Source organism: Manis pentadactyla, chromosome 3 (assembly GCF_030020395.1).
Source record: "Manis pentadactyla isolate mManPen7 chromosome 3, mManPen7.hap1, whole genome shotgun sequence".
Classification (NCBI taxonomy): Eukaryota; Metazoa; Chordata; class Mammalia; order Pholidota; family Manidae; genus Manis; species Manis pentadactyla.
In genome coordinates, this window is record NC_080021.1 from 155,303,456 (window position 1) to 155,331,177 (window position 27,722).

A 27,722-nucleotide genomic window follows, 5' to 3' on the forward strand; every position below is an offset into this window, starting at 1 on the left:
AGATGTAGATGCAGCAGTTGTTGGGAGGAAAGTTATTTAGTTACGTGTTGGTCATCATCAGTGGCAGATTAAGACATTGCTCATCCATGAAGTGAACTGTGTGGTTCTTTCTCCACATACAGTGTAATTATCTAAGGCTTTTCACCAACTTCTTAAACATCTTAATACTTCCAGGAAATATCATAAAATCTCCCTGTGCCAGCAGTTCTTTTGACAGACCAGTATCATAAAGAAAGATATCTTCTTCTCTTACTGTCTGGAACTCTGGCCTGTTTGGTATAACAAAATGAACTGCAAATCAACCCACCCTCTGTGTCAGAGGCTAGTTGCAAACAGGACTCACCGAGCAGGCATGGGCAGTGCATTCACTTGGAGATGCCTCTGCTGCTGCTTGTTTTACCTGTGGTACCAAGAAAGCCTCCTTGGCTGAAGTCTCACTCAGGCCATGTGAGCCACCTCTGCTTTCTCCCTTCGTGCACCTTCCCTGAGGTTTTGCTCCTTGGCCACAGCCTTACATTTCAGGAAGGCATCTAACTTGACCCCCTTTGCTTTGTCAGCGATATTCTGGTTTATTCACGATAAGCATATAAACCAAGTCTCATAAACATGTCCTGACCATTGGCGCTCACATTATGAGCTCTGTAACATGTCCCCATCTGTCGTGTCCATCAGCAGCAGTATATTTGGCAAAGGATGTGTTGGTTCTTTCCTCCCAGGTTCTGGGCAAACTTTCAGTTGTCTGTTCTTTTGAGAGAGGTTGCCTTTGTTGTCTTGCATAAACTTGCTCAATTGGGCTTCTGCTGTTGAAGAAGCGCTTGGTTTCTTACAGTTCTCTCCTGTCCATTCCTTGAATCACGTGAGTACTGAAGTTTTCTCTCTGACACCTTCATGGAGAGATTCTTCTCTCTGACACCCAATTTGTGCCACTGCCAGAAACAAATAGAAAAAGGGACAGAACAATGACCAAATTTACAGGCAGTACATTCCTTTTAATGTAAGGCTGAACAAATGGATTTGATGTTTATTTTTTCTGTATTTTAACGTGTTCATCTTAAGGTTAATGATTTTGAAGCTTTGTAAAATGCATAGTATGTAAAAAACCATACCTCAATGAAAGTCCTACATCCCTTAAGGAGTCCCATAAAAACATTCTCAGAGGCCTTTTCCCCCACAGATCTGATGCTCAACATTAAACTTTAGCTAGGATTACATTTCAGTCAATTTTACTTAAATATACACCTACCTGTTAATAACATTGTCTCAGTTATTCTTAACATTGGCAGTAATCAGTTTTTCAAGAGCCCACCTTCTTTCCATATTCAGATTTGATCTGGGACAATTCTACTATATAGTGTCACATGCTTCTGCCTTGTGTGTGTGTGTGTGTGTGTATGTGTGTGTGTGTTTCAGACTCTAGGTAAGTCTCTAGTTCTCATTGTATGCAGCTGCATTTTAGAGTAACTCCACACCTCAGTGACGGACCCAACAGCTCTCATCCCGTCCTAGGCTTTCTGAAATGTAAGACTCTTAACCATGCAACTTCATCCTAACTGCTCAGTTAGGCGAAGTCTGTTTTAAAGGAAATTCCCCTATGGGACAGACATCATCATTTTTAAATGTCTGCCTGTGTTGCAATGACATATTAAAAGGCAATGTCCATTTTTTATGTCAGTTTTTCAAAAAATGTTGCAGAGAGCTGTACTGAGAGCCCAACCTAGTTTTCTGTTTACCACCAATGATACTTTAAGCCTGAAACAATGTAACCCTGTGTGGGGAAAAACCCTGCTGTGGTGAGAAATTCAGCTGTAAGGAACCAGGTTCCCCATGGAGGTGATAATTAATGCAGTTAGATATGTTTAGAGGTAGTCCAGGCATGTGTGTGTAGACCCTGTCTTTATCAGATAAACAAGTGAAAGTCTTTAACCTACTCCTCTCCTGTGTGAGAACCACCTTATTCATGTTTACTGTGGTCATCAGAAGTAAAATAGAGCCATCCTGGTAATCCTCCCTTTTTCTTAGTACCCTTTATATCCTTTCCAAGAGATGCGTTTGTTTTGTGAAATGGCTATATGTATGATCGGTACTGCCACCATCATGAGTGGAGTAGTGGTCAGGGAGTTTAAGCATTGGGATTGCAGAGAATTTGAAGGCATAGAAACCCACACCTAGGGAACGGGAACAGAGGCCCCTCACGCCACATCATTTGCAGTGGACAAAGGTAGTGGGAGAGAATGGCCTTTCCCTTTGACGGTAACAGGCAAAGACACATTTCCTTATCCTCTGGAACTTTAAGCAGGCATAATTTTCACATCAACCTCTCTGAGTTGACTTACATTTGGGGAAACTAAAAACAGGAAAGAGGAGAATGCAGTTTAGGGGCAGGTCTGGTTTTGAACAGGTGCTTGATTTTGCTAATCTTAGTAGTACCTAAACTTAACTTTTGTGAATTTCCTTCCCAGAATTCCTGGTTCATGGATACACCCAGCTAACAGAACTGAGAGACGGTTTACATTTCCATGAGTGGTCAGCTAATATAATTCACCATTTTTGAGGGCGAGAAAAATGCAAAGCTAGACCACAACTTTTGTGGCAGATAATTCTTATTTGAAATTTATTTGATTTTTTAAAGCCGTCTTTGTCACTCACAGTAAATAGGTACTCGTCACCTTTCTTCTCTGTCTTCCATCTGGCAAGCTTCTGTTGTAACAGGAAGAGAATCAGTGCCTCCTTTCAGTATTTTGAGTTTTATTTTTGCACCTCTCCTTGGCAGCCTTTCCTCCCCATAAGCCCATGTTGAAGGGATGGCAAAGGTAAGTATTCCTGGTGTTCTCCAAGATTTTATTTTTGGATGCATGTTTACAACTGAGTAAATGTCTCTTTTTGTCTCCTGTTTTATAGACCCAAATTTAATATGTTAGGAACTGTTTTATAAACAACACCAAATAAGAGGAAAGCCTATTTTGGAAACAAAAATAGCAAAGGGAAGGTTATTTTTAAGCATCTGAGCAGATCATAGTTTGAAAAGATCTTATACTTCAAAACAGAAGTTTTGAGTGTGTGTGTGTGTGTGTGTGTGTGTGTGTAGGTCCATAACTTGTGAGATCTCATGCAGGTGTGTGTGTCTGTGTGTCTGTGTGTGTGTGTAGGTCCATAACTTTAATAAGCGTTTCAAAGCCACTGCCTTAAAATGTCTTTTTGATGACTAACTTTTACTGTGATTGTTTTCAGGTCTTTTCTTTGCTATTTAGAAACAACTTTGAGTATTGATCAGCTTTATGAATGCTTATTTTGCAGAATAAGATCCTTTTCAAAATATGTTTTGTTTAATTTATTATTCACTCAAAATTTTGGTCCAAATTTAGGGGGCTTCTCCCATGAGAATTTGGTTTAAAAGCAAAGGATATTCATATAAGTGATCTAGACTTAGCTTTGGTTTGTTTTGCATGTGGGAAATGTATATTCTAGTGCATCTGCGGTGTGTTCTTACATAGAGCATGCATCATTCCCTACCGTGATTGCTTTGGGTCTTCTCCATGCAGAGTCTGTGCTAAAGCAAGTCTTTTTTACCCTCTGTAATGGAACAGAAGTTCAGTGGATCCTGGCCTTGGTGGGCCTGTAGATAGAATCTCTGCTGTCCTCTGGGAAAGCAGCTACACAATGCACAGGTTTGTAAATCGGTGTGGACACTATGGTTTCAAACAAGATGATAAGTATCTATGATTTTTGTGTCTGTGCTGCTGTTTTGAGAAACATCAATTACTATTAATTTGGGTAAAATAATTGCATTCTACCCTGAAATTTTTAGGAGTTTAAGAATTAGGCTTTACGTTAATAATCAATGAAATAAGGTCACATTTTTAAGAAAGGAAATTCCTAATGTGTAAACTTAATATACACAAATTGGTCTTTGCAATAGAAACAAGGCAGAGGGTTAAAGTATTTCATGATTTGACCACAGATTATATTTTTGGCCTTAATGATATGGCTTGGCACCAAATTCAGTATTTAGTACAACAGGCACCTACTGAATGCTTACCATGTGCTAAGCACTAGACTAGACCGTGTGCAGGAACAGCAAGAGGATTAAAGTGTGATGGTAAACCCCAGGGGCTAACAATTCAGGGTAGGGCAGACACCTAATAATTAATTGCTGGGCCTTTTGTTTTACTTTTATGTTTTTTCTAAGTTTATTTAGAATACCTATTTTAATAGTCACAATAAAGATCTTTGGAAATTATGAGTATCACAAGGCACTATGGGAAATATTTTTAAAATATTTAAAAATGAATTGTAGTAAAAATGTATGTTCTTTCTGTCCATCAGAGAATAAACCATTCTGAAGAGCTGAGCTTTCCAAATGGCACAGAATTTGCCCCTCTAAGTATGTGTTCTTTGTGCATCTCTCACTTGAACCATTTCGTGAAAATGTTCTGAAATGGATTAAATATGTACAGACTTCCTTAAAATATATATTGAATATAACTTAAGCTTCTCTTATGTCTGTCACTATCATCATAATTTTAGTATCATGCTGGAATAATAATGTCTCTAAGAACCGTACAGCTTAGAGAGCTGTTTGCTCCAACATTTCTGCTCTTTAAACATCATTTAAAAATCCCTTCCCTTGCTACAGGAATTTGCCTTTGAGTTACTATGACTTTCAGAAGCAGTGCCTATGGCCTCATCATCTGACCAGGGCTATGGGGGTATGAGAGGGAGGCAAACAACCTAATTTAATAGACCTTCTTAAATATGTGAAAGAAGAGTAATTTGGGTATGGGTTTAGGGTTTCTGTATAAGCTATGTTCATGGATATTGTTTTTTGGATAGTTTATCTACTTATTTGATTATTTTCTGTTCTCATTAGTGTTCCATACAGAGCAGCTAAACAACTAAGTTCTGCACACATACGTCATTCTCACATAATGATGTTTTATAATATTTCTTGGCATTATAAATAAGTACACATATTGTGCTTTTATTTTATTGATGAAATATGAGAAATAGGCAATTACAGAAGCTTAACTTTAAGAAGACTGTCACTTTATATATCTCTTTGGGGTTTTTATTTTCTGCCATTCCATGAACTTAATCTGTTATAACTGTTTATCTTTGGCACTGGTCAGGTCTCAAACTAATGAGAACTACAGAAAATAAGTGTCGTTTTTTAGTGTCTGCACTCTTTCCCAAGTAAATGTGTATTTAATCCCCATTCATTTTCTTTCTTCCTTTTTTCCAAACCATTCCAGTTTGCTTTCAGGGAGTGGTCTTGGAGAGAACACTCCTAATATAGTTGTAGGCACTCCTGGTGTCAAGTGAGGAGAAGCACTGAGAGGGAAATGTTAGGAGCAAAAGCTCTCACTGCAATCTCATGAAGCATTCTGAGCTATTTTTTTCCTTGTTGACTCAGAAGAACAAATACTAAAGAAGGCACTGAACAGCTTCGGTTCTTCTGACCCACATGTATATGTACCAGACATGAAGTACTAGCCCCAATCCCAGACCTCCAGTGGGTAGTTTGGGGAAAGTGTTTTTCATAGAGCTATCATTGAAGTCCCAGGAAATCAGGTGGGAAATGAAAGGCTTTCTCGGGTCTCGTTCCTTTCAACCTTCTGCTTTCATCTGCACCCCACCCACTAATCTCTCTATTAGACACCGCCATTTCTGGGTTTTCCTTCTCCTTCCAGCCAAATTAGCCACGTAGTAGTAAATTCCATGTTTCCTTCATCTTCCTTTAATAGCAGCATCTCAGTATTTTAAGAAAACACTCCGTATCTATGAAATTTTCCTTCTCTGGGTCATGAAATGAGAACACAGACAGGAACAGAAAAGGCTCCAATTTGTTTTCTTATGAAATTTATTCACTCATTCAAAATTAATTTCAATTAATTAAAGATAATTTTGAACATTGGCTATCCTAGGCTGTGAGTGCTAGATACCCAGAAAACTATGGTGACATAATCATGGCACTTGCAAAGCGTAAAGCCTGGGGGAAGGGTGGCATGTGGGGAATGAAGGTCAGTAAGTGCTGCCACAGATCACGTGCCAGGGGGAGCTCGCTTCTCTGAGTGTCAGTCTCCTTATCGGTTACAGGGGGAGAGTGTTTTGCAAAGCGGTTTTGAATCTTAGCTAAGATAATGCATGTGAAAACACTGCCATATTGTACAGTATGGGCATGTCTGTTGTCATGTTTGGTTTAAAATAGAAGGTGAGAGCCTTTTTATCCTGAAACCATGTAGATAATCCAGTTATGAGACAGGGTAAATGGAACCAGTATACCTCTGTGTCGAATGCAGTTCCTAGGAGAATGTTTGAGATGGTATTATTATGAGGCTCTCCTTCTCGAAATCGTTTTAGTGGCATTGATGCTAAGGCATGATGACCTTGAGAATAACACAACCTTGGTTAATATCACACATTACTGTCGGCTTTCTTAACATCATAGTGCATTTTATCATATCTCATTATTAAGAATGTATTGAGCCTCATGGCACTGGGATATCTATAAGATGCCTATTTCATAGTTGGTTTCTAGAGTGTCTTTACAGCAATCTCCCAGTGTTTCTATTTATTGGTATTCCTGTCTTTCTCCCTTTTTTCTATGAGTTCTTTAAAGGGATAGTGATTATATGTCCCATTTTTGCCTGGGACAGTCCTAGTTTATGCCTATTGTCCCAACATCCCATCCAGTCAGCATATTAGCACTCTCAAAAGTGTCCCAGTTTGGATCATAAGTTATATATACAGTCACCCTGGCTCAAGGTATTTTTTTAAAAAATGGAACAAGAAGGTCACAGTTTAGTGAAATTTAAAGATCTGTGATAACTGACCCCAGGCACTGAACTGACTTACGCAGTGTGCGTTTGGTCCAATGATGTCCTGGAATGCAGCTCACAGATTGAAGTCAGTAGTGTCTGCTATCATGCACATCACAGCAGGCTTCCTATTGAGCTGTTAAGACCAAAACATGTGCTTGTCCACCCTGGTTCAGAACAGCAGCTTTGGCATTTCAACAATTTTAATTCTATCAAGGCTTGTTGGAGCTTGAAGGCTGACATTCCTTTTTAAAGACTCGTCAAGCTTTTCATTCAGTGTGAGCATGTGCATTAAGACGGTATTGATCCTGTTTCTGGCCATTGTTCACCCATGGCAGCCAACCAAGGGAGGTGTGAAACACATCTCTCACCCCTTCCCTGCCTGCACAGGGGGTGGTGCATGTCAAGGGGAAGGAGGGGAGAAAGATGCAGCTAAGAGGGGTGGGCCTGCATTGCACCATGCTGCCATGCCCTTCTCCCCCCTCAGAGTGAGAAGGCAGGACTGGAAGATACAAAAGTTTAGAGAGAGAAAATTCTGCAAGAAAATTCTTAAAGTGCCACCTGGTGTGCCTGCTTGAAACCCCCAGTATAATGGAATGAAATTGTCCCTTCACGTGAGCATTAAATGTGAAATTTGTATAAAGGTCAAGAGGATACTGTACTGTTTTCTGTCAGCAATCCCAATATTTTCATAGTAAGACATTGGGAAAACATTCCAATGCCAATTAGGCTTGGTTAAAAGCAAGTGCCTAACTCTGCCTTCCTCTGCTGACAGATACATTGGAGTTTGGGGTAGGCCTCTGTGCTCATGAGCCCTAAAGAAGTGTGTGTGATTTAAATTTTGCAGAGTGAAAATGGAAGGTCCAAAAAATGAAGAGAAATCCTGGTCATTTTCCTGCTGGCCCTATTTTACTTTCCAGAGAAGCAGGAAGTAGTGTAAAGGTTTCTGTTAGATAGCACTTCTCACACGCGGTGTGGCGCTCTTGTTAAAAGTGCAGATTCTGATGCAGTAGGTCTGGAATGGGGGCTCAAGCCTTCTGACCAGCTTTGGGGACGCCAGTGCTGCTGGATCACGGGCCCCACCTTGAATAGCGAGCTGTCAGGAAATGTGTGCTTCGGTGGGCTCCGACTCTGGATGTCAGTGGTGCACCACAGGGAAGCGAGCGTGACACAAAGGGAACCCTCGGCCGTCAGAAAGGTCTGCGTTTTATTGAGAGACTGGAGCAGGAGGCACTGTCCAGTGAGGGCTCAAATACTGTTCCCAGTCTCTAAAAATCTTAAGGTATCCCCTTCAGAGGCCCAGTGTTCCCACTAATGAAAAGAATAAAGAAATATACATTTCATGGACTTGGAATTCCAGCAACGGGATCCTTTTGCATCAGCTAAGAGCTATGAAGAAAGGAGTGGGGGGCAGAAGACTAAGAAAATAAATAGGAACTTAGAAGAAATTGAGAAAGGAAAGTTCCACTCCCTCCTGTTTCCATCATAGGAGAGAAGCTGTGCCTTCCTCTCTTCATACCTCTAAATAAAGACACAGGACCACCACTCACTAGTTTGTGGGACTATATTCTGTTATTTCACAAAATGTCCTCATCTACAAGAGAAGGATTTGGAGCTAGATGGTTTTCAGAGCCCTGTGAATTGTTAAAGCAGAGCAACAAGAGATTTATGATCATACAGCACCGCACATAATACATTTTTATATCTTTAAGAAACTGGTTTTATTCCTATGAGGGCACCTCCAAAATATCTGTGTGTATTAATATATATACATTTTGTATTTCCCCCTGTTTCCTAGCTCTCTTCCTTTAAAACACATCTTTGTTTCATAGCTTCAAAAAATTGTGTTATATACAATCCATAGTTGGCTGTATTAATTTTTGCTTACATGATAGTAATTTAAGGAATCTGGCTTCACAGTGGCAGCAATAGCTAGAACTTTCTTCTGTGGTTTACCAACATTTTACCCAAGCATCTGCTTATTAGGGGATTATGTGTGCACATTAGACACCTCTTTGAGAGGATAAAGACATGTCTGTTCCAGAAGGTAATTTGGATCCAACTGTATGTATTTGACTATGTGTGTTCTCTCAACACAGTGACCTCTGCAGTCTTAGGACAGAAGTCTGGAATTTATTCACCTCTTTGTTCTGACTAATTGGTTCCACATCAAGCAGATATAACATTATGGGTAATGAAGCATTCTAAGTCAGTCAAGGATTTCTCATTCTTAGACTGCTGGAAAAGAGAATTAAAAATTTTCTATTAATTTACCCTCAGAGACAATGTTGATATTGTATACAGGAGTAAAGTTTTATAAAATATAAATTGCTCTGAGCCAAGGATGAAGAATAAACATCAAGTCCTGTGTTGGACAACTGAAATGTTATATTAAATTCAAATTTAATGGAAACACATTATACAGAGAGATTTTTGATATACTGTTTTGAGGCTATGTTTACTGTATTAAAAGCAATAACCTTAGGCCTGGGTTCCAGTTTCATGGGACCCCTCACATGGTTTTGGTCAGAGTTTAAATTGGTACCTTCCTGCAGGGCATCCTGATGTTACCTGTCAGAATGTACAGGATGTATCTTTTCATCTCATAAATCTACTTCATGGAATTGATCTATAGCATATTACTGGGCAAGTACACAAAAATGTATGTGAAAGTATGTTTGTACAGTGCTTTTAATATGAAAAAAAATGGAAATAATCTAACTATTCAATAATGAAGGTCAAATAAAGCATGGCACAAATATGAAAGGGAACATTCTGCACCCATTAAAAAGGAGAGAGATAGGTATTTGAAAGGTAGCTATAGTAAATGTTAAAAGAAATAAAGTATTCATATGGAGAAGCAGTTGGCTATTCATATGGAGAAAAATGAACTTCAACTCCTGCCTCAAAATTAATTTGAGGTAAAGCATAGACCTAAAGAAAAAGCTAAAACTACAAAGCTTCTAGAAGAAAACAGAAAATAACATCTTTGCATCTTGGGGACAAGCAATATTTCTTTCACAAGACACCAAACCTCTAACCATAAAAGAAAAAATCTGGTATGTTGATCTTGATAAAATTTAAAACTTCTGTTCTTCAAAAATCATCAAGAAAATGAAAAGGCAAGCAACAACCTGCTAGAAGTATTTACAGTGTTTAACTGTTGTAAATCTAACAAAGGACTCTTACCTAAAATATATAAAGAATTTCTGTAATTCAATAGCAAAAAGACAAATGACCCAATAAGAAATGAGCAAAAGATTTGCAGACTCATCACAAAATAAGATATCTGTTAGCTACAAAGCACATGAAAAGATGCTCTGTAGCATTAGCAATCAGGACAATACAAATCAAAATGGCAATGAGATGATCAGCCATGACTGACAACACCAAGTGGTGGTAAGGATGTATGACAACCCCAACTCTCACGACAGTGCTAACAAGAATGTAAAATGTTATGACCACTTTGGAAAAGAGTTTGGGTGTTTCTTACAAAGTTAAACATAAGTTCTCTGTGATCCAGCAGTTCTACCCTTAAGTATTTAAACATATGTTTCCAGAAAGATTTATGTGAGAATATTCATGGTAGATATATTTATAATAGTCCAAAACTGGAAACCAGTTGTCCCCAACAGGTGAATGGATAAACAGATTGTAATATATTAATTTAAAAAACTGCTCAGAAATTAATAGAAGAACTGGAAAAAAAACATATTTGGGGGAAAAAATATATATATATACACATGTATATATATATATATATATATACATGTGTATATATATACACAAATATATATATATACACATGTATATAGGCCCAAGGAAGAATTGGGAAGCTATACACCAAAATGTTGATAGTAACAGAATGTACTGATTAGTGGAATATACTGGTAATAGTAGAATATAGCTGATTTTTCATTTTCTCTCTTACACTTTTCTTTATTGTTGAATGTTGAGTGTTTAGTACTGTTACATGGAAGAAGAAAAGATAACTTCATTTGGAAGGAGTGGGGAAAAGGCAGCCACTCTGGGACAGAGTAGGGGAGGGCCAGGGCCTCACTGCTTAGCATCTCTTCAGTGTTGAGGTGGTACTTCTCTGAGTGGTCCTTGCTGTGCCAGGAGGAACTGCCAGGGCCTTTAGGGCTTGTGAGGCAAGCCTCATGTCCTGCTGACCCATACACAGTGTCCCACAGGGTCACGGTCTTGCTTTATTTTGCAATATTGACCCAGGGGAACCTGGGATTTAGAGGAGCAGACAGAATGTCTGTCAGGCCTGGAAGTGTCATTAGGGCTGTGCTAGTCCTCCCACAAAGAATTGAAGGCTCAGATCATTTAAGTAACTTTCCTAGAGTCCTGGAGGTGGTTCAAGGCCAAGTCAAAATGAAAACATGGCTCTCAGGCCCGGTCTGGGGCCACTACCTTGCTTACCACACTCTCTGCTGTTGTGGATAAGTGCCTGTTCTCATAGCAGCTTTTAAGGCCAGGGAAAAAGAGGTTTCCAGGTAAGGGAATAGATTTTCTTTCATATCTTAGAACATAAATTGTTAGGCCTTTTTTGTACAGATCTGTTTATAGTGAAATATATGGAAATAAAGAGATCTGGACTTGCCCTGGGTCTGGGCCTCTCCTGGATACCTAATAAAGGCAGCAAACCTCTTGTTAAACAGTGCGTGTTTCTAAAAACCACAAAGCTTTGCATTTGACTTTGGGGGTTTCTAGAACCCTCTGAAACCTGTCTGTGTGCTGTAGATGTTATCTTATGTGCCCCAAGTTTTCAAGTAGTTCTCTTGCACTTGAGCATAATGGAGCTGTGAGTCTCTTTTCACACCTTTGTGGCCAGTGTTCCTTGACAAACCCAGTGTGGAAAGAGAGAGAGGAGAGGAACTAAGATCAACGTATCACATTAGGCAGTATTTTCTTTGTTTCTTGTTGCTATTATATTGCCTTTCCAATAAAAGTAAAAGTTTGTGATGTTTTTTAACACTCTTACCACTCTAGCACAACTGCTTTTACTTTAGCAGCATGCTTGACTCTGTTCCTGTCCTCCTGAATAACCGACGGTGACAGCCAAGGACTGTCTTAGCGCGGTGCCTTCATCCTGTTCCTTGGGAGAGGACAATCCTTTCCCTAAGAAAGACCCAGGCTGAGGCCAGCGTCTCTTTGCGCTTCTCACCGAAAACAAGGTGTTTGAATACAAGCAGGTAGTTTCCATTTAAAAGATTTGTAAGAGTTTTGAAAATGACTGAGTGCCGTAGTTGTCAAATCAGCGGCAGGACTTGTCTGCACAGTGACCTCTAGGCCCACCTGAAGAGCTGGGGTGGGGCCCACGAATATGCATTTGTAGTAAGTTCTCAGAGGATACTGACACTGCTGGTCAGGCCCACCTTTGAGAAAAAGTGACCAAGGGAATAAGAGGTCCTGTGAGGCAGTGTGTTTTCCCACCTTCTCTGATAACAAGAATCACTTAGAGATGAGTGTGAAAAAGGCAGTTTTCAACTCCATGTCAGACTCACTAACCAAAAGCTCTGGGGAGTATCCTGGGATGCTGTATTGTCAGATTTGGGGAAACACTATTGATGTTGGATAAACCCCTCAAATAACCATGGGACAGTAGAATTTATTTACCACCCAAAACCAGTCTCCTCATCCATTGCATGCTTTGGTCCTGTGACTCCCTCAGCCCCTAGAAGTGTATCTTCCTGGCTTCATCTTCATTTTTAAGTGAATTTTAGGCCATCCTTTGAAAACACAAATATATTTTTCAAAGTGTCAAATATATTGTGCAAAAGAGATACCAGAATGCCTGCTTTTTGACAACTTCTGGAGTTTTACTGCCTTCCCTTTTTATAAGCAGTCACTGTGTGTTTGTGAGAGAAATAGGAGGAAGGGAAGGAGAGAGAGGAAGGAAAAGAGAGGGAGAGGGAGAGGGAGAGAGACCAGACAGGAAGGGAGGGAAGGATGGAAGGAAGAAAGAAATGTGCATTTCTAGCAAGTTCCCTGATGATGGTGAGGCTGACGGTCCAGGACCACACTTTGAGAACCACTGGGATAGACTAATAGTCTCTAGCATAACACATTCAACTCTCCTGGGGGGCTTTTAAAAATACTTCTGCCTGGTTCCATCCCCAGAGAGTAATTTAACTGGTCCATCTTGGGGCCTGGACAGTAATTCCATAGATTGGCCAAGTTGTGACCCACTGCTGTGGGTCAGTCAAGATGGAAGGTAACTGGTTAGGAAGCATAAGGCCTGATGGGAAAAGTAGGCTAAGTCAGTGCCTCTCACACTTCACTGTGTGAATGAGTCACCTGGGCCTCTCATTAGGGTGCAGATCCTGACTCAGTATGTCTGCCGTGAGGCCCAAGATTCTGCTTTTTAATGAGTCAAGGAGATACCCCTGCTATTGGCCTGGCTTCCACACTTTGAGTAGCAAAGGGCTTAGAAGGTGTTAACATATGTAAATGCCTATTAACACATAGTTTTAATATTTATTATTTAAAAACAATGTAGATTGAATAAAAGTATCATTGAGATGTCAGATACCTTAAATTAGAAATAACAGATATTTTGCCATTAATGAACATTTACCTTCTCCCGATGGCTAGAAATTTTTGTTTGTGCTTCTTTCTATCCTGTACCTGTAGTTTCAGACAAACATTCAGGGGTTAATTTTGCTTTACTATGATACAAATATACTAGCAGACCCTTCCTCCCCCCTAATTCTCCATCTTAGTGCTCCCTGTCTGAGTGTGGAGATCATGGCTTCTCGCTTCCACACTGCCCAAGAGCCTGCGCATTAGCTATTAGTGCTCAGGAGGCTCAATGTTCAGTAATGGCCCAGGGCCCTCATTTGGGGAGCTGATGGCCTTTGGCTCTATAGAGCTGTCAGATTGCACATGCTTGGAGCCAGCTTCTTGAGACATGGTTTTAGCCTATGTGTTTGGCTTGAGCCCACCCTTTCTGTGCTGGGTTAGGGCTGAAGCCTTTTCTCTGGCAGGTTCCAGTTTCTGACAGTTTTCCTAGTGTGGTCAGTTGAGACATTGCTGTCAGAGTCTTTTCAAAGGGGAAATCAGAGAAGCAGGGTAAGGAAGAGGGGTGCCTCTGGGTGAGGAGGAAGGGCTTTAAGTCCCCCTGCCGACTTGCAGGGAGCCTGGATTCCTCAGGCTGCTGCATTTCCAAGCTGAAAGTGGTGGAAACGTTGGGTGATTGACAACATGTGAATTAGCCCTCAGAAGCTATGCCTGTGGCCTCTGACCATTTGAAATTGGTGGGAATGGCCCCAGGGGTCCTCCCTTCCCATGATGACCAGGGAACAAGGCTCTCCCTCCTGGGCATGCCTGTCATTGGTCAGGCTGTATCTGTACTATTATCTAAAGCATTTCACAGTGGATGGGATGTTGGCAGGAAACAAGGATTTTTAGTCATTTCCTATTTTTAAATAAAATCTCCATGGCAGATGCCAACACCCCCACCCACACACTGTACCCTGGTGCTTGCCCGCCTTACATGGGTAGATGAACTTGAGCCGCACTTTTGCGAAGTCACGAAAGCAGTGTGCTTGTCCCAGCAGGAAAGCCCCTGACAATAGAAAAGCAGAGAATGTTCTGAGTCTCCTACATAAAAAAGAGAAAAACTTAAGTGAGATTTATTTCAATTAAAGGAAAACAACATTCAAGATTAGTTAGAAGAGCTTGTATCTCATGTTAAAGACAACTTGAACTTGAAGGTGGCTGGAACACAGTAGATGCTAGTTCTGCCTTTTTAATTCTCTGGATTCAGTTTCTGGTTCCAGCTTTTCCCATAACAATTTTCAATTGCAGTGTGTATACTATACTGACAACACAGTTTAACATTTTGGGAACTCTTGTCAGCCAGCAAATTGTAAACAATCTCCTGAGCTTAGGCACTTGACCTCTTTTAAGTTTCTCTTAAATAAGCAAGAATTTGTTCTGGGGAAAACACAAGAACATCTGGGAAGTTTCTGTTTGGCATAGCTAAGCTTTTCTGCTGGAAAGAGTAGAAAATAAAATTTTTAAAAATCAAAGTAAAATCAAAGTGCTGGTTATATCTTCAAAGTGAAATTCTCTATGTGAAGTCTGAGTAAAGCATTCCTGGAGCGCCCAGTGTCCTTTCCCCACGATAATATAACTAAAGAAGCCCCACCTACCTCTCTGTAAGGATAGCGAGAGGCCTAAGCAAAATACTTAGAAATAAGATTGTTTATTTTGTTACTCTTGGGCTTTAAAGCCATCATTGATGTTACTTTGCACTTAGAATGAAACCTGTTCTCCTTACTATGGCCAACAAGGCCCAGGAAATCTCATAATCTAGACTCTACTCCCCTCACCTCTCAGCCCAAGCTCTTTCTCTCCCTCTTAATAAACTCAGTTGTTCAAATGCACAAAGCTTTTTTACTGCTCCAGAGCTTTTGGACCATTTTGATATTTTGATGAAGACCACTTCATCAATTTGTATTTTCATGTCTTTTGGCATATCGACCTCAAAAATAAATAGCCAGGGTTTTTACTAGTAAAGTGAGTTTATTTGGGAATAGTAGAGGATTTGCAATTCAGGACAAAGCAAACTATGGCAAACCATAGACAAGTCTGAAGAGACAAAAGGGAGGTCAGTTTTTATGAAGTTTCAGGAGGAAATTGGGAGGGAGGGGAGTGTTGTTTTGAATAAAAGTTCAGTTGGAGAAAAACAGGAGTTTGAGGTTGTGCTGGTTTCTCATTGGCTGGTTACAGCCTTGGTGCTGGAGCCAGGAGGTGATAAAATCCCCATGGGAAAAATGCCCTCCCTTGTCAAGATAAGAATTATCTCCCTTTTTGCTGGTTATGCAGCTTCAGTGGTAGTACGGGCGTGCATGAGAGCTCCCCCTTCAGGTTTTCTGACTCTGTTTTAAATGAGGGTTCCTTTACTCATTTTTATAGGTGTCCTGTGTAGAACTCTTCTCCAAGCCCTTGGCCTTCAAGATCTTCTGTTTTCTTCTAAAAATTCTGTAGCTTTATTTTTGTTGTTGTTGTGGTTCCACAGTCAAGATTATAATTCATTTCAAATTAGTTTTTGTTTAAGGTGAAAAGTTACGATCAGGGTTCATTGTTTTACCAATATATGGTCAACTGCTGCAGCACCATTTTTTGAAAAGAAATTTATTCCTTTATTGAGTTGTTTTACATGCCATTGTGGAAAATTGTGTGGGTGCATTGTGTTGGTCTGTTCCCTGGGCCATTCTCCTCTCCCACCCTCTCCCATTTACCCCCTACCCATCCCCAAATCTCAGTGTCAGTGTCCTTTCCCTAGACATGCCTTTGCTCTAGATGGACCACCCATTCCCATCCGTCTCCATAGCCTCAACTTTGAATCCTAAAACCTTTGGCCTCCATTATTCTCACCTGTCCTTTCTTTAGCTAAATGCTATGGCATTTTAGTGTAATTTGTTAATAATTTGCTGGTATGTGGGTGTAATTCCTGCCAAAAGCCCCAAGAAGGCAGAACAGATTCCATTATGTGCATTACTCTAGTGCCCAGCAGTGTGCCTGTTACATGCTGAGTACGCAATCAATATTTTTTGAATAATTGAATGGAAAAAAAGTCCGTCTTCCTAGGGGAGGTATGCTAAATCACTTGGCACCATTTTCTTAAAATCAGAGGACATTCCTGGCTCTTGGAGCTTTAGGACTTAATTTTTTCCCAATTAGCCCATCATTTAAGGCAGCAGCTTTGAGAACCTCTGGCCAGCATCAGAGTCACCTGGGGAGTTTATTAAAATGCAAACAGCAGGCGGCACCCCAGTTCAGGATTCAGTAAGTGTGGGATGGCCTGAGAATTTACATTTCTAAGAAGTCCCAGAAAATCCAGTTGCTGCTGCTGGTGGTCTGGGAACCACACTCTGAGACCTCAGTGAGGGTTAGGAACCTAAGGACGTGTTATGATCCCCTCTTAGTCACATTCCCTAGGACCCTTACACTTGTCAGTAACAGTGTTGATTGGTTTTAAGAGTAATCACAGAAAATATCATGTGAGAATCCAATCTCACAGGAATTAAAGGAAAAATGTTTGCTACAGCAGTAAGTGAATGATAAGTGCACATTAAAAAAAAAGTAGGATGTGGACAGAAGCCTTCCACACTGCACTAAACCAGTTCTCACATCTGGGCTGTTACATTTGGTTTTTTAATATTTGAATAGTCAAAAGCACTGACATTTTTAACTCATAAACCACCACCAGTTGGAAGCTTGCTGAGGAAGTGCAAGGGATCACTAATATGGACATATTTATAAAATCAAGGTTTAGGTCTTTGCTGTGGTCTGTTTTCCCTAAGTCCTTTAAAGATGAATGAAAGCAAGTTAATAAATACTATTTCATGTGCCTATATGAGCCATCAAATTACTTTCCTCAGAAATCAGCAAAAAACATAAGGGTGGTGACATATAAAAAAGAAATGCTTCCATAATTCTAATTTTCATTTGTCAGCTCTTCTCTAGTCTTTTTTGCAGACGAGCAGCTAGTTTTCAGGTTAGGTTGTTATGATCTGATAAACTCTCATTACAGAAAATTTCCTGGAAAGAAAATTTGCCAGCACCGATTCTCTCTCAGTGTTCAGGAAGCTGTGTGGGTTCCAGCAACCCAGCCGGAGCAGAGCCAGCGCAAGCCTCTGAAAGTATTTGTAGGCTCTGCGATGAGTTTAACCTGTTTCTCAGCACCATTGCCCTATGCACACTGTTGGAAGGATACTGATGTAATTTCCTGGTGAAGAGGGCATATGGATGGGCAGGAAGGGTCTGTGGGAGGGCTGGACACACCCTACCCATTTGGTGCACAAGGAGGCAGATCTTAACAGGGGAACTCATTTAAAATAAGGGAGAAAAGATAGGTAGGGAATTGGATTTAGTACAGCTCATCTGTAAAGCACACTGAGAGCATAAATTATCTTTGGGCTAAAGCACAGATCTCTAGTTAGATTATTTTGGGGAAAGGGGGTGATTGGTCATCTGCTTTGTCACTGCACTATGCCCAGTGTCAAAAGCAGTGCCTGGTACATCAAAGGCACTCACTTGTTAAACGAATGAATGAATTTATTTACTGATGCTTCTTCCATATTTTCTCTTTATTATCTGCATTTTAACTTGTTCCTGTGATGTAAGCACTTCCTCCAGCCTCCCAAATCTGCTTCTCCAAAGAAAAAGGTTGCAAATAGAGCTATTTGAACAAACATGGCATAATATGTCTCTCATGGGCAAAACCCGAACTTTTTTCTACATTATAAGTGAAAGCCAGTATCCCAGTAGGATTCTAATTTAGATCTTGATTGATAATTATTTCCCTCCACCTATACCCACCCAATACCAAGAAAAACTGCCTGCTGTATTTGAAGAGGCTAAATGGGGTTGGGTCATAATTAGGTAATTTGGTTTCAAAAAACCCAACAGCTTTTTAATACTTCCCCATAATTCCTTTGGTAGGAGCCAGTATCAGAAGCCATCAGAAGATAATCTGATGATGAACTGTAGGCAGAACTTGCACTCAGACATACTTTTAATTAAACACTTGACAGAAATATGTGGGCAATCATAGTGTACAATAGATCAAGTAGTTTTTTGGATGACTGAAATGCTGACTTATTTAACAAAATAAATGAGCTCTGCATTTTCTACCAGGGTGTCTGTGTGTGTGTTTTAGTTTGTTTTTTTTTTAGATTTCTGGTTAACAGCAGTGTCCTTATGTCATCTTTGTCTCAGGCAGTTCACTTATGGCTGAGTCCTCGCAGAAGCAGATGGTACTCTAGCCACAGCATACTTGCCATGCACTTTGTCTCCTGCCTTTGCTTGTGCTGTTCCTTCTGCCTAGAATGCCCTTCCAGCTTTCTCCCCCTGAAAAGCACTCATTCATCCTTTAAGACTTAGGCCAAGTGGTCTCTTACGAATACATTTTTTTGGCTACTCTGACCCTTTTTGGGCAAAGTAAGACCACCTCACTATCCACTGAACTGTGTACACACTGCTGTGCTTAGGCTTTCTTCTTTAATTGTGTGTCTGCTTCCAGCACAAGTGCATGAACTTCTGGGAATGGCACAGTGCTCTAGTTTATCTTATGTGTCCAAAATAGAAACAAAATAGTAGCTGGCACAAATTATAGGATGTTGTAGGTCTTTAAAACATGTTAAGGTAATTAAAATATAGCCAAATAGTACTTGAAAAGAAATAGCCTCAGGTGGTAATAACAGTTAGGTTAGGACTATGAAACAGTAAATACTGATTATTTTTTGCATGTTCTGTCTTTTCAGGTTTTAGGTAAAGTTATTTATATGGCTTCCTTAATTTTATTAAGTGAAGGAAAAATACTGTAACATGTTACAAAAGAGATTTTAGAACTTCCACATCAAAATGATTGTCTCCCCTTTCATAAATGTCATTTTGAGCAGCAAGGTTCTTGTCCCAATTATACTGCCCTAATTCTATCCAGGTTTTAAATTCTTGTGATTCCACTGAGAGCCTCCCACCTATCCTCAGTGTTGGCAAATATTTTTCAGTTGAAAAAGTATTCAGTTTTTTGAAAGAGTCAAATGACATTTATAGCAAAGTCTAAGGAACAAAGTTGATAATCAAGCTAAAGTCACGTGGAGTCCAGAAGAGTGTAATGACTAGGTACTGAGACACTTCCCGTGCATCACATAAGTGCCTTTTCAAGCTCTTAAACATATAATCTCAAGGAATAAAGTTGGAAATGTAATTGCTTTATAAACAATATTACATACATTTCTAAAGCATAACTTTCTGTCTAAAAGGAATCTCAGCAAAGCATCCCTGCCATAAGCATGTCCATCCCTCAGGTGACTACCTTGGAAGGGACCCCACTGTGGTGTAAGCTCCTATTTGTTAAAGGGGCAGTGCCCTCACTCTGACACACACCACAGGGGCTGGAGCCTGAGCTCTAGGGAGGAATTGCTTAGCTCCACATGCAGCTCTGTCACTAAATGGGTCCTCAGCAAGTTCTAAACCTCCCTGGGCCTCACTTTCCTATCTGTAAAATGGGGAGAGAGGATTTTAGTACTTCATAAAGTTGTCATGAAGTCTAAATAAGGCAACAGCTGTTAAGTGCTTTACAAAGTGACTTGAGCATAACATAATTACACCATTTCTAAAGGTGCACATTTTTCACGTTTTACTTGAAATGAGGATGGAATGCATCTTACAAATAATGTAATTTTTAGAATGCATTTTATCACTGTTTAGCAACATCTTTTTTTTTAAATTTAGGGATACTTAAGATAGTGGTGTGCCTTAGAGCAGATGACACTTCAGATACCAGTCACTCATAGTGATGAGAACTCAGTATCACTGAGTGTCACCAGCATTGTCATCACTGATGCCTTCACCATCATCTTGGTCCTAACCAGGGCAGTGGCATTTGAATGGTTGGCAGTGGTCACCTGGAGTATATATCAAATCTCAATTTAATCTCTTTGTTTTCATTGATGCATTCTTAGAGAAGATGTAGAGAGTTCTTTTCCACATGTTTCCTATTAAGAGAATGCAAAGTATTTATGGAGTTAATTCTTTCAGGGTCTACATTATTCTCTGCACCATACTTGGCAAACCACTAAAATGTTCTTCGATGCAAATCAGTCCCTTGAAATAGAGTGGAGACAAATTCTTTATTTTCTCTATTGATGGCATTTCCCTAAATCCTTTTAAAGAAGTGCTTTTTCCTAGGGAGCAGAGCTAAGTGACCATTGTACCGCTTAAGATTTACTGGTTTGCAGTCTCCTCTGAGGCAGAAAAGCAGTAGTTTATTGATCAGTAACAGAATGGATCGTGGCCAAGCCTTTGCTGGTTTAGACAATGCACTGACATGAGAATCCACATATCATTAGGAAGACTGAGTCCTCACACTTTCAGACCACCTGTCAGGCATGCACAATAACTGGGGAACATGAGTACACAATATAAAATGGTAATCCACTGCCAGGTAATCCACACCCAGTGACAAGCATGTCTTGTTGTTTTACCAGTGATATGCTTGTAGTTCCTAATTTTAGGCTTCCTCCTCATTTTGATTTTATTGTTCAGTTTGGGGGAGGCTGGGACAGACCAAATTGGATCTGAGATAAAGATCTTCTGCCAGGTGAAAGCAGTTCAATAACAGGAGAGGACCTTGGACCAAAGTAGTTTATGAAGTTTGACTGGAAGATTCTGGGCACATCTCCATCCAAATACCTTGACACATACCTCACCCACCCACCGGTAACACCTGCAGCTTGTTTCTTCTTGCCTTCTGTTTGCCCTCAAGAGTTTAAATGGTGGTATTTACAAGCCATTATGAAGCAAATGTACAGAAACATAGGGGTAGAAAGGTGCTAGTAAAGGTCTTTGCTTAACAAATTTTGTTGTTGACTTTTAAAAAGATAATTGGTGAGTAATTCTAGAAGCTGGGCTCCTTTCCTTTGCCCCTTCATCTCCCCACTCCTCCTTCAGTCTTCCTGATCCCCACCTTTTTTTTTTTTAAGAAATCTATATATTTGTCGGACATATATAGTCATTCCTAAAAATAATGCGCACTGTCCCCCTAAAGCCTGCCTGTTAATCAGCCAGCAATGTCTGTGCACAGAGGTCATTTCTGTCCACACTCAATGCTGTGGGCCTGAACCAGCATCTGTTCAGAGAGAGATTAGAGCCCAGAAACTGGGCACCAGCAGGGAGCTCGGTGGCCTGGGTGGAAGGCTGAGCAGCCAGTCTCTGCGGGTGAGCTCACCGGTAGTCCCCGGAGCAGGGAAAAGCCGTGCAAAGGAGCGCGCCTGCCAGTAGCAGTCTGTGAAACACCCCGTCCTTCACCGTTTGCACGGAGGTGCTTCCACTGTAATTCCCTTTGAACTGCATTGCAAATCCATTCAAACAGTGAAGGAAATTTCAGTAGCTCTGCACCAAGAAATTCTCACCTTGTGTGATCAAAGCAGTTAGCCATTTCCTCTTCCTTCCTTTTTATTTACTTATATTTCTGACCTCTTATAATCTCCATGTCTATGGTCTGAGAGTTTCCTTTTGCATAACAGTTTTTAAATGCTTTTTTCTTTCTCCAATGCACTTTAAAGTAAACAAAGCCAGAGTTGACAGGAAGTACCTAATGTTTCTTTTTTTAATAATTATTATTACAAAAGTAGTAAAGGAGCCAAAATCATCCATAATTACATCACCTAACAGCAACCACAATCAACATTTTGGTGTATTTACTTCTAATTGTTTTAAATAAATGTGTAAATATGTGCATATATTTCTAACAAATTTGGTTTATGATAGAACACAGTTTTTAATCAATGTACTTTGAGTATTTTACTCAATGATTCAGTATTAACTTACCTAACTGTGCAAATTAATTTTGCAAATTATTTTTGTAAAATAATTTAGCTACCTATGATTAACAGATCTTAAGTGACTTCAGTGGCTGTATTAGAATCCAGTATGTATGAATATGTTATTATTTTCACATTCTCCTGTTGTTGTGAAACCATGTGGGTTTCTGAATTAACACTTTAATTCTCAGCTTGGAAACTTAAGCTCAAATTCTTGAGGTTTTGTGAGTCTGCTGTTAGTATTTGGGCAGGGCACAGTGGAAAGGGACTGTTTCTATCTGCACCATTATTTGCTTCCCTTGCCAGCATTTTTCAAAAGGCTCATTCTGAAAAAGCAAAGCTTGGAGCAGTGCTCTTTTTCTGTTTTTGGTTTTTTTTTGTGTGTGTGTGTGTGTTAAATTTTGTGACTATAATAGGTCTTGTAGCAATCTCAGTTCACGTGTAAGTAGAGAATCAATATAAAATAAGAAGTGTGCTGCCCAACACAAATCCTAATGTTCCAAAACTATGTGCTGTGCTATGTCACTTGAAGTGCATCAAACAAGACAATGGGAGCTACTGAGGGGTTTTTTTTTAAGAGGGGGACTGACTCGATCAATTTATGTTTTAGAAGACTGGGTAAGTGAAAGACTTGATATATTTCAAAAAGTTCTCATGAATTCAGTGTTCTAAAAAAGGTGAATATTTGGTGCAGCAACTGCTTTGAAATTGCATTCAAGTAAATGAAACTGTTGAACCAACATTTGGAAAGGATGGTAACTTTAAAAACCAAAAATAGTGTGGGAAATGCTACAGAATGATACACATGTGCAGATTTTGCATTTGAGGGCCAATTTCCTAAAGAAATTACATTGCTGGAGAACCAGTGTTAGCCCCCATGGGAGTGTACTGTCTACAGCCCGGCTTGTTATGTCCAGGGGTGCATGTGGCTGGTCAGCTCTGAACACCTCGTGGCCAGATTCAGGGCAGCCACCACTTTGATTCAGAGGCTGTCTCTCATTCTGATATGCTCTCCTCATTAGCAGTCATCTTTGTAATTAGAAGTCTAAGGTTTAGTGTTGTACATATTTTTAAACGATGCATTTTGATGGAGCTCTCTTTACTGTTGCAGGTTGAATGCATTTGGGAACTCAATGCATAAAATTTGCATGACTTCTCAAACCTTTCTGGATCTGTCATTGGGTTCAAGCCACCATGGCTCACACCACAAAGGTTAATGGCTGTGCCTCAGGTAACTGCTCTGGAGTGTATGCATGTGCATGTGTGTGTGTAAGTGTATGTCTTTGTGCAAACTGATTTCTTATTTTTTAAAAAATGTTTAGACATAGGCATGTCGCTTAGATAACTGGGTTTGCAAAGCAATTTTCTATCAGTCAAAGTTGTGTTTTGTTTTTTAATCTCTGAGAAAATTTGCTTTTATCATTCGTCTTTATATACAGAAGTTGGTTAGGTAAATTATTACCCACGTCAGTTCCATTGGAGTGTTGAAAAATGAATGTGAAATCCTGAAAGCTGATCCAAGTATCATGTGTATACTCCTCTTGCACTTCTTTATGAAGAATTGAATGATGGGAGAGGAAATGGGTTTGGATGCTGAAAAACAATTCGTAGTACCCACTCCCAAGCAGATTTGTTTGCCACATGAGGGATGAAAAGGGCATATTCTCTAAAGAGAGAAATATGAAGCAAGCCATATTATGAATCACAAAGACTTGAATTCTCAGTCTTACTTTGGATATATTAGAGACCTATATAGTTTGCACATCTAGTCCAAGATTTGGAAGAAATTTATAGAACAAATGCAGAGAAAAGCCTCATAAGAGACAGTATATGAAAAGAGGTGACCGCCTCTTCAAAACAGTACACCAGGTGTTCCTCCCTCTTGTGCATTACCAGGATTCTGCCAGAGAGGCCAGAGGGCTGAGGCCCTGAGCAGCATGTACATCAGCAGTAATTGTGTATTTGGCCATTCTTATGGAGCACCTGAGTCCCTCTGGCTCTGAGCACTGGAGGAGGGAATAGAGTGAGGAGACCTGCATTAGGGTCCCACATCCAGTGCTAACCATGAAGTATGAGGCAGGACTATTTCTCCATTTGTAAAACATCAGTAAATATATCCACCTGCAGGGTTTGAACCAATGAAAGCACCAGAAACATACTTACAAGTGCTATGTAAGCTATAGAGCACTTTTAAATACCAGGGCAGGAGGAAGAGACCTCTGAGTAGGCATATACAACACATACACATACATGATTTTCGGTTCCAGCAACCCCAGCTGCAAGCAGCACCTCTGGCGAGAACGCCATAACTTGCCCCACAACCAACCAGGTAAACTCAACTGTTTTGCCTGGGACAACTGATCTTCCTCTGTCCATTCATTTGCTTGTCATTTCTATCACCCAACTTCTTGGGAATTCCATAGTTTCTGTTCAGGACTGCTGTCAGTGAATGACATTATCTCATGTTTAAGGGACACTGTACCGTGGTGCCAAGGAGGCCTTGCCTGCTCTCCCACACAGACCATTCACAGTGCTCCTGGGGGATTGTGCTCTTGTCAGCGTCACCACCTCTGCCACTCCCTGGGACAGTGCAGAGAAGGAGTGAGTTCCCTAAGGACAGTACAAAATGTCAGGGTTGTTTCTTTAGTGAAACACCTGATGAGGGAAGAGATGGAAATACTGCAGTTACTTGAGTGCTGTGGGTTGGGTGGTTTCAGCCCCTGTGATGCTGTGATCTCCCTTCCCCTCCTGCCCTCACTCAGAGGGAGGGGGACCTGGACTTACCGGGCCTCAGGGCCTCAGCCCTCTGGCGTCTCTGGCAGAATCCTGTCTTCAAAGATTTAGATACCTACCCCATTTGCCCCTAATGCATTTTCCAGCTTGAACTGTCCTGATGTGTTCCTTTTCTCTGTGTCCCTAAAGTCTGATGACCCACCTGCAACCTCTGTTCCTCGCCCTACTGTCCTAACAGGTCCAGGCATTGAGCTTGGAAGCAAAGGAAAGCTCTCTGGTTTGTGATTTCTGGGGTGTCAGGGTATGAATTCTTACTGCAGACCAGTGGCTGGACTAGGTAAGGGAGAGTTTTCATTTATTCTGGTCACATAACCTCTGTTAGATTGTAAGCCAATCTGATTAGCAAATCAGTCATGCACAATTAGTTTAATTTTATGTGTGTGTGTGTATATATATATATATTATATACATGTGTGTATGTATATACTGACACACTATACACACATGTACACACAGATACATATATGTATATACTATATACATGTGTGTACATATACATATATATGATGCTCATTATAGAAGATTTTAAAATGCAGAAGTTTAGTTTTGTCTAAAAAAATAAAGCAAGAACACCAAAAATAGCTGTTTTGCTCATTTTCTGTATAGTCTTTAAATTTATATATTTCCCATAATTGAGATGATGCTTATAAAAATCATTATTTTAAATCATTTTCTTTTCCCCCTTGTATTACAAAAGAAGTACCTGCCTTTTTTTTGGAGCCAAACTCAATGCAAAACTGTATGCTGGTTATACATATACTATTTTTAAATATAATTAACCTAAGAACATTTAAAGATGGGTTAAAGAGGGCATTATGGCAACTAATGAGGGCTGGTTACTGATCTTTCCCATTAGAAAAAGATATATAGTTGAGTAGTTTAGTAGAAGTCTTAAATGTGGAGTAACTTACATGTTTTCTTATTTTTCTAAAGAAAAAGTATAATGTTAAGTATGTTTTCTTAAACTATACTTCCCCTAAGTGTGTTATGCCTAAAAGGGGTGCCCTGCCCTAAAAAAATCACTGCTTTGAGCTCCATAGAACAGGAGAAATACTGTGTGTAGTGGTCAGCGCATTGACAAAAGAAACTTTTCAAGGGCTTAAGAATAAAACAGAAGCAAAGAAGACAGCTGGGAAAAGCTCCATTTGGCCAAACTGTGCCCTTGGCTGCAAAACACATCTGAGGACTGATTACCCCACATTCACATCCCTGGTTGGAGTTTAAACTGGATAAGAGACCATTCACAAGGCCCTTTATACTCTGACACCCCAATGAGTCCCTTCAGTCAGATTGGATAAAAGGTACTGATTTGAAAAGAAGAGCACAAAATTAATGATGTAATTTGTAAAAGTTATTATGATACATTTCAGACATGCGTAATGAGTAAAGTTTATATAATGAGCACCTATGTACATATCACCTAGCGTAAGAAATAAACTTTACTAGTACATGAAAATAATATTGAGTGCCTACAATATACCAGGTGTTTTTCTGGGCCCTGAGGATACAGCAATGAACAAAGCAAGCAAAATCCCCCACCTGCAAGGAGTGTACATTCCGGTGGAAGTTGAGGTCTCCTGTGGACAGAGTAACCAGATAAAATTCAGGACATACTTATACTAAAAACTATTTGTTGTTTATCTGAAATTCAAATTTTACTGTGTGTCCTCTATTTTTATTTGCTAAGCCTGGCCACCTTACCAGCGTACCCCTTCCAGACTGCATCTTCTTCACTGCTGATACCAATCATTTGTCACAGTGTGGTCTGTTTTTCCCCAGAGCCTCCATCCAGTTTTGTTTCCATTCATTTAAAACATTTTATTATGGTATAACAAAAGGTACCCTACTGTCATTTCTAATCTGATGGGGAAGGAGCACTCCAAATTGCTTGGGACTGTTTCCTTTTCTTATAGCTAACTAGGAGGTGAATGAAGGTCATTGGTTGGGAAGATTGCTGCTGTATTTCCGTAGTTTAGGGATAGGACAGCCTACTTTTTCCCAAATTTCCAGGTGATGTTTGTAAACTGGATGCACTGACGGTACCTTCTGAATGCTAATCAGTGCTGTGAAACTTTAATTAGAGGTTAGAATTTCTTTAGAAGCCAAATAACAAGTGGCTTCCTTGTCAGATGAAAATAATAATACCTGTTCTACCTTCTTCACAGGATTGCTGAAAGGAAAAAATAAAACAGTAGCCCTAAAAACACTTTTCAAGATGTAAAGTGTGGGTCAGATGTCAGGGGCAATCCCTGTCCTTGTTCTGCTCTGTCTTGAGTGCCTGATATAGCAAACAGCTGTTCAGTTGCCATTGTGCTTGGCCATCAGATGCTTTGAATTTGGGGCAAGAACTACGTTATTGTCCTGCACCTATCAGTTAAACAAATAGATGGGCATTATCAACTGACCTTATTTTTAAATTTATATAACATTTAATTGTGACTGTAGAAGTTCATATAATTTTTTGCCCATGGAGTGACTTTATATGCCTGCCATCACCATCTTTGTTTTTTCTAATACTTGCCTTTGCAAGTTGATAGTTTTTTCCCCCTCTTGCTATTTCTCTTTCGCAGCCTAAATATATATATTTTTTTCCTGACAAATATATATTTACTTAAGGTACTTACTGAGCTACATTAAAAATTTGGTTGTCATTTTAAATTAACATAATACAGTTCATAGATATTGTTACCCTGGTCAGTTATTTGGCTCCAGGCTTTGTTTCCATGTTGATCTTAAATGAGGTACAAAGGCCACTGATAAGACCCGG

General features: G+C 39.9%; 1 protein-coding gene across 1 annotated transcript in view; it reads left to right on the forward strand.

Moving 5' to 3' along the window:
* KANK1 (KN motif and ankyrin repeat domains 1) overlaps nucleotides 1-27,722 on the forward strand; it is a 193,344-nt gene that overhangs the window by 115,713 nt on the left and 49,909 nt on the right. Inside the window, exon 3 of the mRNA XM_036928455.2 lies at nucleotides 23,274-23,393. Coding sequence (XP_036784350.2) covers nucleotides 23,357-23,393 — 37 coding nt within the window. The 5' untranslated portion in view covers nucleotides 23,274-23,356. The remainder of the gene's footprint in view (nucleotides 1-23,273; nucleotides 23,394-27,722) is intronic.